At 44.4% G+C, this 11,373-nt stretch overlaps 1 protein-coding gene across 8 annotated transcripts in view; it reads left to right on the forward strand.

Moving 5' to 3' along the window:
• The window catches only part of citb (citron rho-interacting serine/threonine kinase b), a 31,499-nt gene extending 20,154 nt beyond the window's left edge, over positions 1 to 11,345 (forward strand). For 2 of the 8 annotated variants that reach the window (XM_087796361.1, XM_087796369.1), the window contains exons 19-41: positions 77 to 181; positions 479 to 619; positions 1,012 to 1,131; positions 1,252 to 1,471; positions 1,540 to 1,698; positions 1,844 to 1,867; positions 2,494 to 2,661; positions 3,111 to 3,282; positions 3,414 to 3,502; positions 3,580 to 3,684; positions 4,753 to 4,922; positions 5,183 to 5,227; positions 8,343 to 8,423; positions 8,491 to 8,626; positions 8,695 to 8,834; positions 8,919 to 9,011; positions 9,362 to 9,470; positions 9,582 to 9,710; positions 9,773 to 9,853; positions 9,910 to 9,988; positions 10,051 to 10,233; positions 10,331 to 10,622; positions 10,776 to 11,345. In XM_087796361.1, coding sequence (XP_087652487.1) covers positions 77 to 181; positions 479 to 619; positions 1,012 to 1,131; positions 1,252 to 1,471; positions 1,540 to 1,698; positions 1,844 to 1,867; positions 2,494 to 2,661; positions 3,111 to 3,282; positions 3,414 to 3,502; positions 3,580 to 3,684; positions 4,753 to 4,922; positions 5,183 to 5,227; positions 8,343 to 8,423; positions 8,491 to 8,626; positions 8,695 to 8,834; positions 8,919 to 9,011; positions 9,362 to 9,470; positions 9,582 to 9,710; positions 9,773 to 9,853; positions 9,910 to 9,988; positions 10,051 to 10,233; positions 10,331 to 10,622; positions 10,776 to 10,799 — 2,865 coding nt within the window. In that variant the 3' untranslated portion in view covers positions 10,800 to 11,345. The remainder of the gene's footprint in view (positions 1 to 76; positions 182 to 478; positions 620 to 1,011; positions 1,132 to 1,251; positions 1,472 to 1,539; positions 1,699 to 1,843; positions 1,868 to 2,493; positions 2,662 to 3,110; positions 3,283 to 3,413; positions 3,503 to 3,579; positions 3,685 to 4,752; positions 4,923 to 5,182; positions 5,228 to 8,342; positions 8,424 to 8,490; positions 8,627 to 8,694; positions 8,835 to 8,918; positions 9,012 to 9,361; positions 9,471 to 9,581; positions 9,711 to 9,772; positions 9,854 to 9,909; positions 9,989 to 10,050; positions 10,234 to 10,330; positions 10,623 to 10,775) is intronic. The other 6 variants (XM_087796386.1, XM_087796377.1, XM_087796404.1 and 3 more) reach the window with 6 other exon arrangements.
• Positions 11,346 to 11,373: the final 28 nt, after the last annotated feature.

Raw genomic sequence — 11,373 nt, forward strand, 5'->3', positions numbered from 1 at the left:
GACACAGATGAGGCAGAAATTCAGAACAAGCCATCTGTTGACAATATACTGACAAATCTTTATTTGCTTTTCCCAGCTGAACGATCTTGAAAAGAAACATGCCATGCTAGAGATGAACGCCCGGAGTCTGCAGCAGAAGCTTGAAAGTGAAAGAGATTTAAAACAACGGATGTTGGAGGAGGTAACTTATCTCAAACTAAATGTATCTTAGACTTTAACTTTGACTTTAAAAGAGAAATGATATAGAAATCGGTATTCTTATAGCCTGAGTTTTTTTTTTTTTTACATTCTAAAGTAGTCATTTACTGTATATGTAAGACCTCTTCATAGGTTGCTTGTATGAAACATAATTGAAATGTAATTTAAAGCAAGGTGCCTTATCATATAGATAGATAAAACCGTTATTGATCCCTCTGGAGGTCTCTGTAGGTCATACAGGTTTAAGCTAATCTTTACACTTTCTGTGATTCCTTCGTAGCAAGAAAAGCTTCAACAGCAGATGGATGCGCAGAAGGCCCACATCTTCCGCTTGACTCAGGGGCTGCAGGACGCTCTTGACCAGACTGACCTGCTGAAAACTGAACGAACTGATCTCGAGTATCAACTAGAGAACATCCAGGTGCTGCTACACACAACTGGAAACGATATTAACAGATATCAGACAGACACACACACACACACACACACACACACACACACACACACACATACAGAATTATAACATTTGTAAGAGTTATACTGTAGATATTGCACCATTTTGTTGCTGTGTAGGCATAACTATGTGTATGCTAGCTCATGTAGTAAATAATCCACCTTCAGACAAACAAAACACATTAAGAAACAAATAATGATATTATTCCGAAATGGTTTGGGAAAGAAAGGCATTTTTAAAGGTTCTAAGGTTGAAAGTACCGTATAATTTTTATCATAGGTATCAAGTGCATGTCAAATTCTCTGTGTGAAATTCTAATCATTGAAGCGACATTGATGCCAGGAGTGATGTTCACTTAGCTCCACCTGCAGGCCGTATATTCCCATGAGAAGGTGAAAATGGAAGGAACCATCACTCAGCAGACCAAACTCATTGACTTCCTGCAGGCCCAGGCCCACGGAGGGTCCAAGAAGAAGAAGGTCAGATTACACTCCTGAGGACCGAGTATAGGTCGTCAACTAATATTCTTGGTGTTTCATGCTTATGGTATTTAATGTCCAAATAACTGCAGTTACATCCTCCTATTGTATTTTCAACAGGGTCTTTTTGGTCGTCGGCGTGAAGACCTACTGGCTGCCATGGCTGCTCAAGCCCAGGGTCAGAGCCAGGGCCCCATTCCACCTGCACCCCCCCTCCAAACTGTGCCCCTGCAATACAGCGACATGAAGACAGCACTTGACAAAGAGCGAACTCGTTGCACTGAGCTTGAGGATGCTCTGCAGAAGATGAGAGCGGAGTTGAGATCTCTGAGAGAAGAAGGTGGGAAAATATGTTTTATGAAAATGTTTTTGAAGACATTGCTCTAAGTTTATGATGCAATACCTTAGCCCTCCAGTATAAGGATCACGGGAGCTCTCCAAACCCGGTATCAGCACGACAGCAGCTGATTATGTCTGCAATGGTAAAGTCACCTGAACACCAGCAGGCCCCGAGCAGCCTTGCACCATCCAACTCTGGTCGCAGGAAGGAGGTTGCAACACCAGAGGGTAAATGAGAGCAAAAGAAAGAATATTGGATGTGTCACACACTTTCCCTGATCTATTTCCACACACACACACATCATTATATAATCTCGCTTACAAAAGATCCTTTGTAGCTCTTACTCTGGTTTGTCTCTCACACACCTTTCAGAGCGCAGGAGGGTCACATTTGAAAGTAAGTCATGCGAACTGTGGTCAATGCAGTCTCTTTTCCTCGCTCCTCACTCATTGTTTGAAAAGGCCAGATTTTAAAAGCTGTGCACACGTTTGCTCCTCCCTGGTGAGCTCTAGCTGTAGCTCTACCACAGTCACTGCACAGCTTTGGAAATCTGATGCATTATTTTAACCTTGTTTGCTGAAGCTAAGGCCGTCAGACGCCCAGAACTCTCCCCATCAACTCCTCGCCTGACCCTCACCTCATACACTTCCAGTGATGGATCGATGAAACCCTTCCATGCAGAAATTCTTTTTCACCATTTCAAATATAATTTAAAGGTGTTATTCAGTCAATTATTCGACTAAACTAAATAGGAACAAATCAACTAAATCAAAAACATTATATTTAAGTATTGCTAGAAAACATTTAAAGTTGCATTGACTGAATATTACCTTTAAAGGAGAGCAAAGATAATATGTAATGTTTCTTTCTCCTCAGATTTTACCTGCTTATGCACCTTTGCTTAACATCCTCTGTTGAAATAACATCATAGCTAATTTGCCATCGTGCCATCCGAGGAATGACTCTCACTCATCCATGATAACACATATCCTGCCCTCATTATGTTCCCCCTCTGTGTTCAGAGTACAGCCGCCGTTTGAAAGACAGTCAGCGAGACAGAGAGAGGGAGAGAGAGAGGGTTCTCCTCAACACTGCCCACCGCTTCACCGTGGGGCTCAACATGCGAGCTGCCAAGTGCACCGTGTGTTTGGACACTGTGCACTTTGGTCGGCAAGCTGCCACATGTCTCGGTCAGTTTTGGTATTTATGATGTATTCATTTGTTAGAACTGGAATCATGTTCCATAGTGGGGAATTTTAACATAACTATATATATATATATATATATATACTGTATATATATACAAATATATATATATATATACAACAATAATATTGTATTATATATCTATGAATTGCATCCATTATCATTTTTGTTACATTTAACTTAACACCTAATTTTAAAAATCATATTTTTAAATTGTATTAAAAATAATTTGTCTCACGGTTATAGAAGAAAATAGAACAAAAGTAATACATTAATTTCTATCAGTGTCATTTTCTACCATTTTAACAATTAATATTATGATATAGAGTAGAGTACAATTAGTCACTGTGTAATTATATGTTTATTTAAGCTTATTCCTTCATCCACATCATTTGTTTTCAATTTATTTTGTTCTTGTCCTCCTTTTTTGCAGAGTGTCATGCTTTGTGCCATCCAAAATGCTCCCCATGCCTTCCAGCAACTTGTGGTATGTCGAGCGACTGTTCACTGCACCTGTCGGAGGGCTTGTGTCGGGATAAAGGGAGTCAGCAGCTGAAGGAAGCTGGTGGACATATGCACCTGGAGGGCTGGATGAAGCTGCCAAGGTGAGCTCTTCAAATGATGAAAGTCATTTTTGTTTTCATCGAGTGTGATGCTTTAGTGGAGCTGTTTCTTCTGTTTTTATTTCTTATCTGGGTGCTGGTTGTGCATATGTAATTATACGGTTTTATTGCAGAAACGGGAAGCGTGGCCAGGGCTGGGAGAGGAAATATGTGGTTTTAGATGGAACCAAAGTTTCCATTTATGAGATTGAGCCTCGAGAAGGTGACGTTAAGTTTCAACAGCATCCATGATGAAATCCAAGTACACCCTTGTAAACCAGGCATGTGTCGTGATCATAGATGGTACGAAGCCTCTGGAGGAATTCGACTTGTGTTTGTCGGATGGAGAAGTGGATGTTCATGGAGCGGTTGGAGCTACTGAGTTACCAAACACAGCCAAGTCAGGTAAGAGTCTAGGACACAAATAAGTTATATTTACTGTTGTTTCAAGAGGTTCAAAAGTGAGTCCACTGGACTGTGTAGAGATTCTAGGAAGACGTTTCGCTTCTCATCCGAGAGGCTTTTTCGATTCCAACTAAGCTGGGTTTTAGGACAGAGAACCAGTGTACTGAGCCCTGGTGAGGTTTGTTAACACCTGGAGCGGGTTGTTGACGCTCACTGTCCATCAGGGTGTGACCATCACATGATCCTTGTTATTGTTCTTCCTTGGAAACTTCTCTAGGGAGAGAGCTAAAAACTGCATTGTAAGTGGCTGAGAGGTTATGCCTTATGCATCAAGCCACCACCTCAACGACCCTCACCAGGGCTCAGCACACTAATGGGTTTCTACCCTGATGGGTTTCAGCCCAAGCACTGTTCCAAACCCTCCCTATTGTTCTCTGCTCCTCTCTCTAGCAGGATATACACTGACTCCTAACCCCAGCTCATTTAGAACAGAAGTAGTTAGATAGATACTTTATTCATCTCACAGAGAAATTCACGGTTCAGCAGCTCCAGAAGAAGAAGAAGCTCCTTCTTTAGACTTCCCCCCCAGCACATCACTGAGTACAGGACTAGCATAGCACTCGCTACCACAGACTGGTAGAAGGTCTGTAGCAGCTTCCTGCAGACGTTGAAGGATGCCAGCCTACTAAGGAAGTAAGTTGTAGTTCCACAGATGAGTAACAAAACGTCTTCCTAGAAACTCTACACAGTCAAAGTTGACTCGCTTTTGAATCTCTTGGATAACCATGTCCTAGACCAGGGGTCTCAAAAGGCCGGGGTGGTGCAGGTTTTTGACTCCAGACTGCTAGTCTGCTATTGGTTGTTTCAGCTGAAAACTAATTGGTTAAACTGCTCATGCTTGATGGGTACGAACAAAAATCTGCACCAACCCTTTGAGGACCAGTTTGGAGACTTCTGACCTGGATGAATGAGAACCTTAACGGACATTTACTGTGGATGTTTTCCGAGTGAAAACAAAAAACACTGGATTACAAAAAAGTATGTCGCCCTCCTCTCCTTGTGAAACAGATGTTCCTTACGTCCTGAAGCTTGAGACGCGTTGTCACGCCCCCTGCTGGCCTGGACAGTGCATTTATTTCATGGCTCCCAGTTTCCCAGACAAGCAGCGCTGGGTGGCAGTGATGGAGTCGGTGGTGGCGAGTGGACGAGCTTCTCGGGAGAAGGCAGAGTCTGACGCCGTGAGTGTCTGAGAGGCTGCTCATACGTGCTGGTTCCTTCTTAGCACACACATGCTCACTGACGCCTCATCTGATGAAAGTCACCCCTCAACTGTCTGCAGACATTCATGTCATAGTGATTGATTAGTTCATGACTCGCCCCCAGTTTTATATGTCATTAACTGTCCTCTTCTTCTTCTTCTTCTCTCTTTCATACTGTGTGTTGCTTCAACTCCACAATAATCCATCTTCATACCATTGATTCCTCATGGCAATCATAGGCTGCTGTGTTCAAAAGACTAATGCGTCTGTCTCCTCTGGTGCAGGTAATACACGTATATTACACCTCACCTCCTCATCCTGCTCTCACCTCTCCAGCTTTGACCTTCGTCTTCCCCCGATAGTCATCATGTGTTATATAATCCGGACTATAAGCAGCAACTTCATCCTTACCTAAACCCTGCAGTTTGTACTACTACACTACTACTACGACAGTTTGACAATCAATATTCTGCTAAACTGGTTAGATTTTTTTTTTCACATTGTCCGATTTGCTAATTCATGTTAAAACCTGGACACCTGCAGTTATAACCGTGATTCTATGAAAGCTCTGCCTCGTCTCGGAGGGTGATTGATGCACTTGCGACCCAGCAAGTGGCAGTAGGCGTCTCTTCATAAGGCATCATCTCCTCCAATGTTTTTTTTTTTTAATTCAGGGAGACGGGCTTCTGGACCACACATGTAAAGGGCTTTGCAAGCATTCGTAAAACCATGGTTATACAGATAACCTTGGGAATTCACTTCATGCGTGCTCTGCCCTCTACAGACTGTTGCTATGGGTTACCGTAGAGGAAACATGGCCGTCAGCAGCCCGCGCCCTACTCACCACTGCGTGAGCCAGGGACCCTGAAGGCATGTCTAGAAAACAAAGTTTGGCAAAGGTCAAGATGACACAGAACTCATTGATTAAGACTTCTCTCAACGGGACTAGCTGCCTCAGTGATAGTCTCGCATTTTTCCACTGCACATCGTTGAATTTCTCGGTGAGATTTCTTTATGGAGATCAAATCAATATATTGATGATGATGAAGAAGAAGAAGATGAATCTGCGATCTCTAGTCGCAAGACCTTTGTAAACCTACTTCCTGGTAAGCAAAAACCACCACTGACATGAGCCACAATGAGAATTGTTGTGCAGACTACGGACATGCAGAGTAGACAGCGAATTCCCTGCGTCCATCTTGGTCTGCAGAAACAAGAGAACCTCCGCTGTGGAGCATAAATCAGCTGGTGGATGACGTTAGGGTTCTATCAAGGCTGTTATGATCCAACTCTGTGGTGAGAGAGGATCTTGAATAGCGCCTGGAGAAGCCCTTCATGTGGACCGCATAGAATGGAGAGAAAAGTCGGCGTATACAGTGCTTGTAAACTGTATATGAATAAAAGACTAAAAGACGCTGCAGAGGACTGCCATGTTGCAACGGTGCACCCACTTACTAGCGAGTGTACAGAATTCCTTCACTCCTTCCAACTGGTTGGGAGCCAGCCTGGATTCTCCAGAACAGAGAAGGAACTAGATGTGAAGCACAGCTACTGGGAGAGGAAATCCCTTCTTCCATCGACGCCATCTGAGAGACTGTTAGCAGTGCAACTGACAAGAGGAGTTGCTGCAGAGCAAGGATGCAACAATCTCGTGGCTCCAGCCTTCCAAGTGACAAAAAACAAACAAAACGTCTATGCTCTGAACATTGGTCTAGCTCAGGGGTCTACAACCTGGGACTCTGCAGCCCCATGCGGCTCTCTGAGGTTTTTGTATTGGTATAAATATGGATATTTAATTTTAATGTTATTTTATTTAAACAAAACTCTTACTGTAAGACGTAACTTGCTGATATAAGAACAACGTTAGTTCTTCACGATCATCAGCGTAGAACTCCTCGCTCCCCCCTCCCTCACCTGTCTCAGTCTTAAAGGAACATTAACACAAAAACGAGCATTACAGTATTTTAGTTTGTTCATAAATGTTATTTCAAATTTGTGAAGACCAAAAAAAACAGAGACCTGGTAAACTATCATTTCTTTCAGCATAGAATTTTTTTATATTTTAAGCAAGTCAGTCAGTTGTATCTGACTGACATGTACATTATGTACATTATTATAAATTTCCATTTGAATGTCCTATTATTTAGTTTTCTGCATTGTTAAAATGATAATAATAATGACACAACTGTTATAATGTATATGAATGTATATACAACCCCGTCAAAGTCAAATAGTGATTTACATAAGAAATTAGAAAAACAAACAAGAGTTCGTTCATCAGGACAAACTGCAGTAAATATACAAAACATCCTTATGATAATAATCAATGCTTAAAGGAATAGTTGACCCAATATTCAAATTACACATTTGTTCTACTCACCCTCATGTCGACCAAGGGTTGGGATTATTTTCAGAGTAATCTGTTACTCTTTATAGTTATAGACAAAATGTTTGTTCATTTTAATGTAGCGACTGGAGCTCAGTCGTCTCCGTCTTCATCCTAAAAGACACTTAAAAACATCTAAGTACCTCCGTACTGCTTGTCTGTGTCAACCATCTACTATTGAAGCCTCGACAAGAGAGAATTAAGATGATGGCACAAACCTATTTAGGTTTTTTGGGAACAATTCCTGTTTTTAAGTGGGTCATTTTGGACAAAGATAGATTTGAAGACATCTAAGCTCCAGTCGCTACATTAAAATGAACAAACATTTTTGTCTATAACTCTAAAAAGAACAGATTACTCTGAAAATACTCCAACATTAGTCGACATGAGAGAAGAAAATGAGATAAGTTTGAATTTTTGGTGAACTATTACTAACTAAGATTTTATTTATAGTTTGTTTATATATAATATGGAATTATATTTAATTTTAAAAGTCAAAAAGACTTTTGCGGCTCCCAGGGTTTTCTTTCCTGTCGGATTGGGTCCAAATGGCTCTTTGAGTGATAAAGTTTGCCGACCCCTGGTCTAGCTCAACCTTTTCGTCAAAGCTGTTTTCTTCAAACTGGAATTGTGAGGGAGGTGAGAACGTATGTAACGCACATCGTCAAGATAACCCATAGCAACAGCCTGTCAAGGGCAGAGAATGCATTATTTTTAAATGTAGCTGCTGCGGCTTACATTCAGGTGCGCTCTATTATCTGGAAATTAAGGTAGTTGAACTCTTGAGAAATGTTTCAACCCACCTTTGATTCTTCTCTGCACAGTGGCATGTCTGTCACATTCTATGAAATTGTTATTCCATTTATTTGTCGAGTTAATAGTTTAGTAATGTACTTCAGTTTAGCAGGGACATTTTCAATAAGTGACTCACCTGTGACTTGTTCCTTGGTTGCTCCCCAACAAGTATCTCACTGTGGGGTCCAGATTCTGACCCTGATCTGTTGCTGTTCTAGAAGCTCCTGGGAAACTCTTTGCTGAAGTTGGAGGGCGACGACCGCCTGGACATCAACTGCACTCTGCCTCTGACCGACCAGGTGATGGCTTCACAACGAGCCGCTCTTGGTTATATTGGAAAACTTGACAGGGTTTGTGTGTCTGTAGATCGTTCTGGTGGGCTCGGAGGAGGGTCTGTACGCCCTGAACGTCATCAAGAACTCCTTGACTCACATCCCTGGCCTGGGATCAGTCTTCCAGATCCACATCATCAAAGAGCAGGAGAAACTTCTGATGATCGTCGGTGAGAATCTTCCTCTGATACGACACATGAAGCCGTCCTGAGGCGTAACCAGCGCGTTTGTGTTTCAGGAGACGAGCGGGCCTTGTGTCTGCTGGAGATTAAGCGGGTGAAGCAGTCTTTGGCTCAGGCGCACTTGCCCAGCCAGGCGGACTTGGCCCCCTACATCTTCGAGACAGTCAAAGGCTGCCATCTGTTCGCGGCAGGGAGAGTAAGTCTGCTGCTCTGTGACACCCCGCAGGAAGTGTGATGCTGGTTACTTGATAACAGGAGACTGTCCAACTTCACTTGGCAGATAGACAACGGACCTTGTATCTGTGCCGCCATGCCCAACAAGATCACCATCCTGCGCTACAACGACAATCTCAACAAATACTGCATTCGTAAAGTAAGACTGATTATAACACTGGTGAGATGTTCTCTACAAACAGAGTCTCAGGTGACTCGTTTACAAAGAGTTCAGAACCGATGCTCGTGTGTGTGTGTGATGCTTTATTCTGCTGTAGCAGCAACATTTGTCGTTCTGTAGTTGAGTCGGATGCGTTATTGTAAGCAACGACTGAAGGAGGCTGTACTGTTGCCATGACGACCACAGCCCTTATTCACCTGAGACTAGATACTCAAAATTGAGAGCAAAAGATTTTCTGAAAACATACCAGATCAACAAATTCATGAGCTCGTTATATAATCCCAACACACGACAAGAAGTTGAGGGGGTCTCACTTCCTGTCCTCGCAGGAAATAGAGACGCTGGAGCCGTGCAGCTGCGTCCACCTGACCAGCTACAGCATCATCATCGGCACCAACAAGTTCTACGAGATCGAGATGAAACAGTTTGTGCTGGAAGGTGAGAGGTCGATCTGAAGGAAGTTAATGTTCACCAGCTGAGCGTCTCTGACACGACTCATGTTCATATAGTCAGTTAAGATTAAAACATGGAGTGATTTGTGGAGTACAGAGTTCCTGGACAAGAACGACGTGTCTCTGGCATCTGCCGTCTTCGCTGCCTCGTCCCACAGCTTCCCCATCGCCATCATGCAGGTGTCCAGCAGCCTGCAGAAGGACGAGTTCCTGCTCTGCTTCCACGGTCGGTTGTGAGATCCAGACCAGCACCAGCACTCTGCTCTCACCACACGCTCATGTTCACAGAGTTCGGGGTGTTCGTGGACACGTATGGACGCAGGAGTCGCACCGAGGACCTGAAGTGGAGCCGCCTGCCTCTGTCTTTTGGTGAGTAATCATGATGAACCCGTGTGAGCAGATGTGACAGTGTGATGGATCTGCAGCCTTCAGGGAGCCGTACCTGTTCGTCACCTACTTCAACTCTCTGGACGTCATCAAGGTTCAGGGACACGCCGCCCTCGGGTGAGTCTTGCTCACACTAGCATGATGCTTCGGTACCAAATAATCAACATCCATGAACACAGAGTGACGGTTCTGGCCCACCTGGACATCCCAAACCCTCGATACCTGGGCCCGGCCATCTCCTCCGGCGCCATCTACCTGGCGTCGTCCTACCAGAACAAACTGAGGGTGATCTGCTGCAAGGGCAGCCTGATCCGAGAGTCCGGGGAGCTGCAGAGGACCGGCTCCAGCCGCGGGTGTGTTGAGTAAGAACCAGACACTTCTTTAAACTTAGCGAGGTCGTCATTAATTGAACAAAGCAACAACCCCATCTGCTGGTCCTCATCATGTACTGCACCACAGGAGTCCCAGTAAGCAGCGAGGTCCACCCACCTACACGGAGCACATCACCAAGCGCCTCACCTCTGGTCCTGGGAGTCACGACGGGCTGCACCGAGAGCCCAGCACCCCGCACCGCTACCGGGAGGGACGCACCGAATTTAGGCGGGACAAGTCTCCAGCCAGACTGCTGGAAAGGGAGAAATCCCCGGGCAGGGTGCTGGACAGTCGCAGGGAACGTTCACCTGGGAGGTTCGCTGACAGCAGCAGGCTGCACGCCGGGTCTGTGCGCACGCAACTAGCGCCTGTTAACAAGGTACAGCCGCTCTGTTTACATCAGGTGTGAAGGTTTAAACAAGCGTTGATGAAACATGGCGCCCTCTGGTGGAGAAACTGTACACTTACATCTTCAGATAAGATTTATGAGAAAGTATCTGATCATGGCTGTCGTCTGCTCGTGTCCCTGCAGGTCTGGGATCAGTCGTCGGTGTGAGTGACCAACATGCTCTGGATCAACTGCGTGTAAATACTGCAGCGTCACGCGTCCATGTGCAACTGAAGACAATCCTGAGCCGAGCTCTCCAGGTTCTGAGGCGACGGCAGAAAAAGAGACTTTCTACCATCGAAACTGTAAATATCGATGTTTGAGTTTTTATAACAGGAAGAGTCGGCCGGAGAAGCCAAGTCTATTTTTTTTAAAAATGTCTTTCTAAGGGAGTCACAGGGAGACGAGGTTTGCTCAGATCAGGTGTGGAACGGCGACGAGCACTTTGCACAAACACTCACGATTACTTTAGTCCAGGTCAAAGGTCCATCTTCGCTTCAGTGACGGATCATCTGTGTGTCGGTGGCCGTGAAGCTACGCTCTCCATCTTGATGTCCACAGACGTCAGTCCGCATGAGTCTCTCCGGGCCGCACTCGCCGCTCGGGTTCTTTCTCTTGGGTGTGATTTTGTCACGTGATCACTCTGTACCAGTGGTTGATGTTGAGTGGCTTCTTCTTTTGGCTCTTCTTGAACATTAAACATGATTGAAGTGACACGTGTCGGTCATTTGAGCAGAAAGAA

The sequence above is a fragment of the Callionymus lyra genome, chromosome 1, assembly GCF_982586985.1.
Source record: "Callionymus lyra chromosome 1, fCalLyr1.hap1.1, whole genome shotgun sequence".
NCBI lineage: Eukaryota > Metazoa > Chordata > Actinopteri > Syngnathiformes > Callionymidae > Callionymus > Callionymus lyra.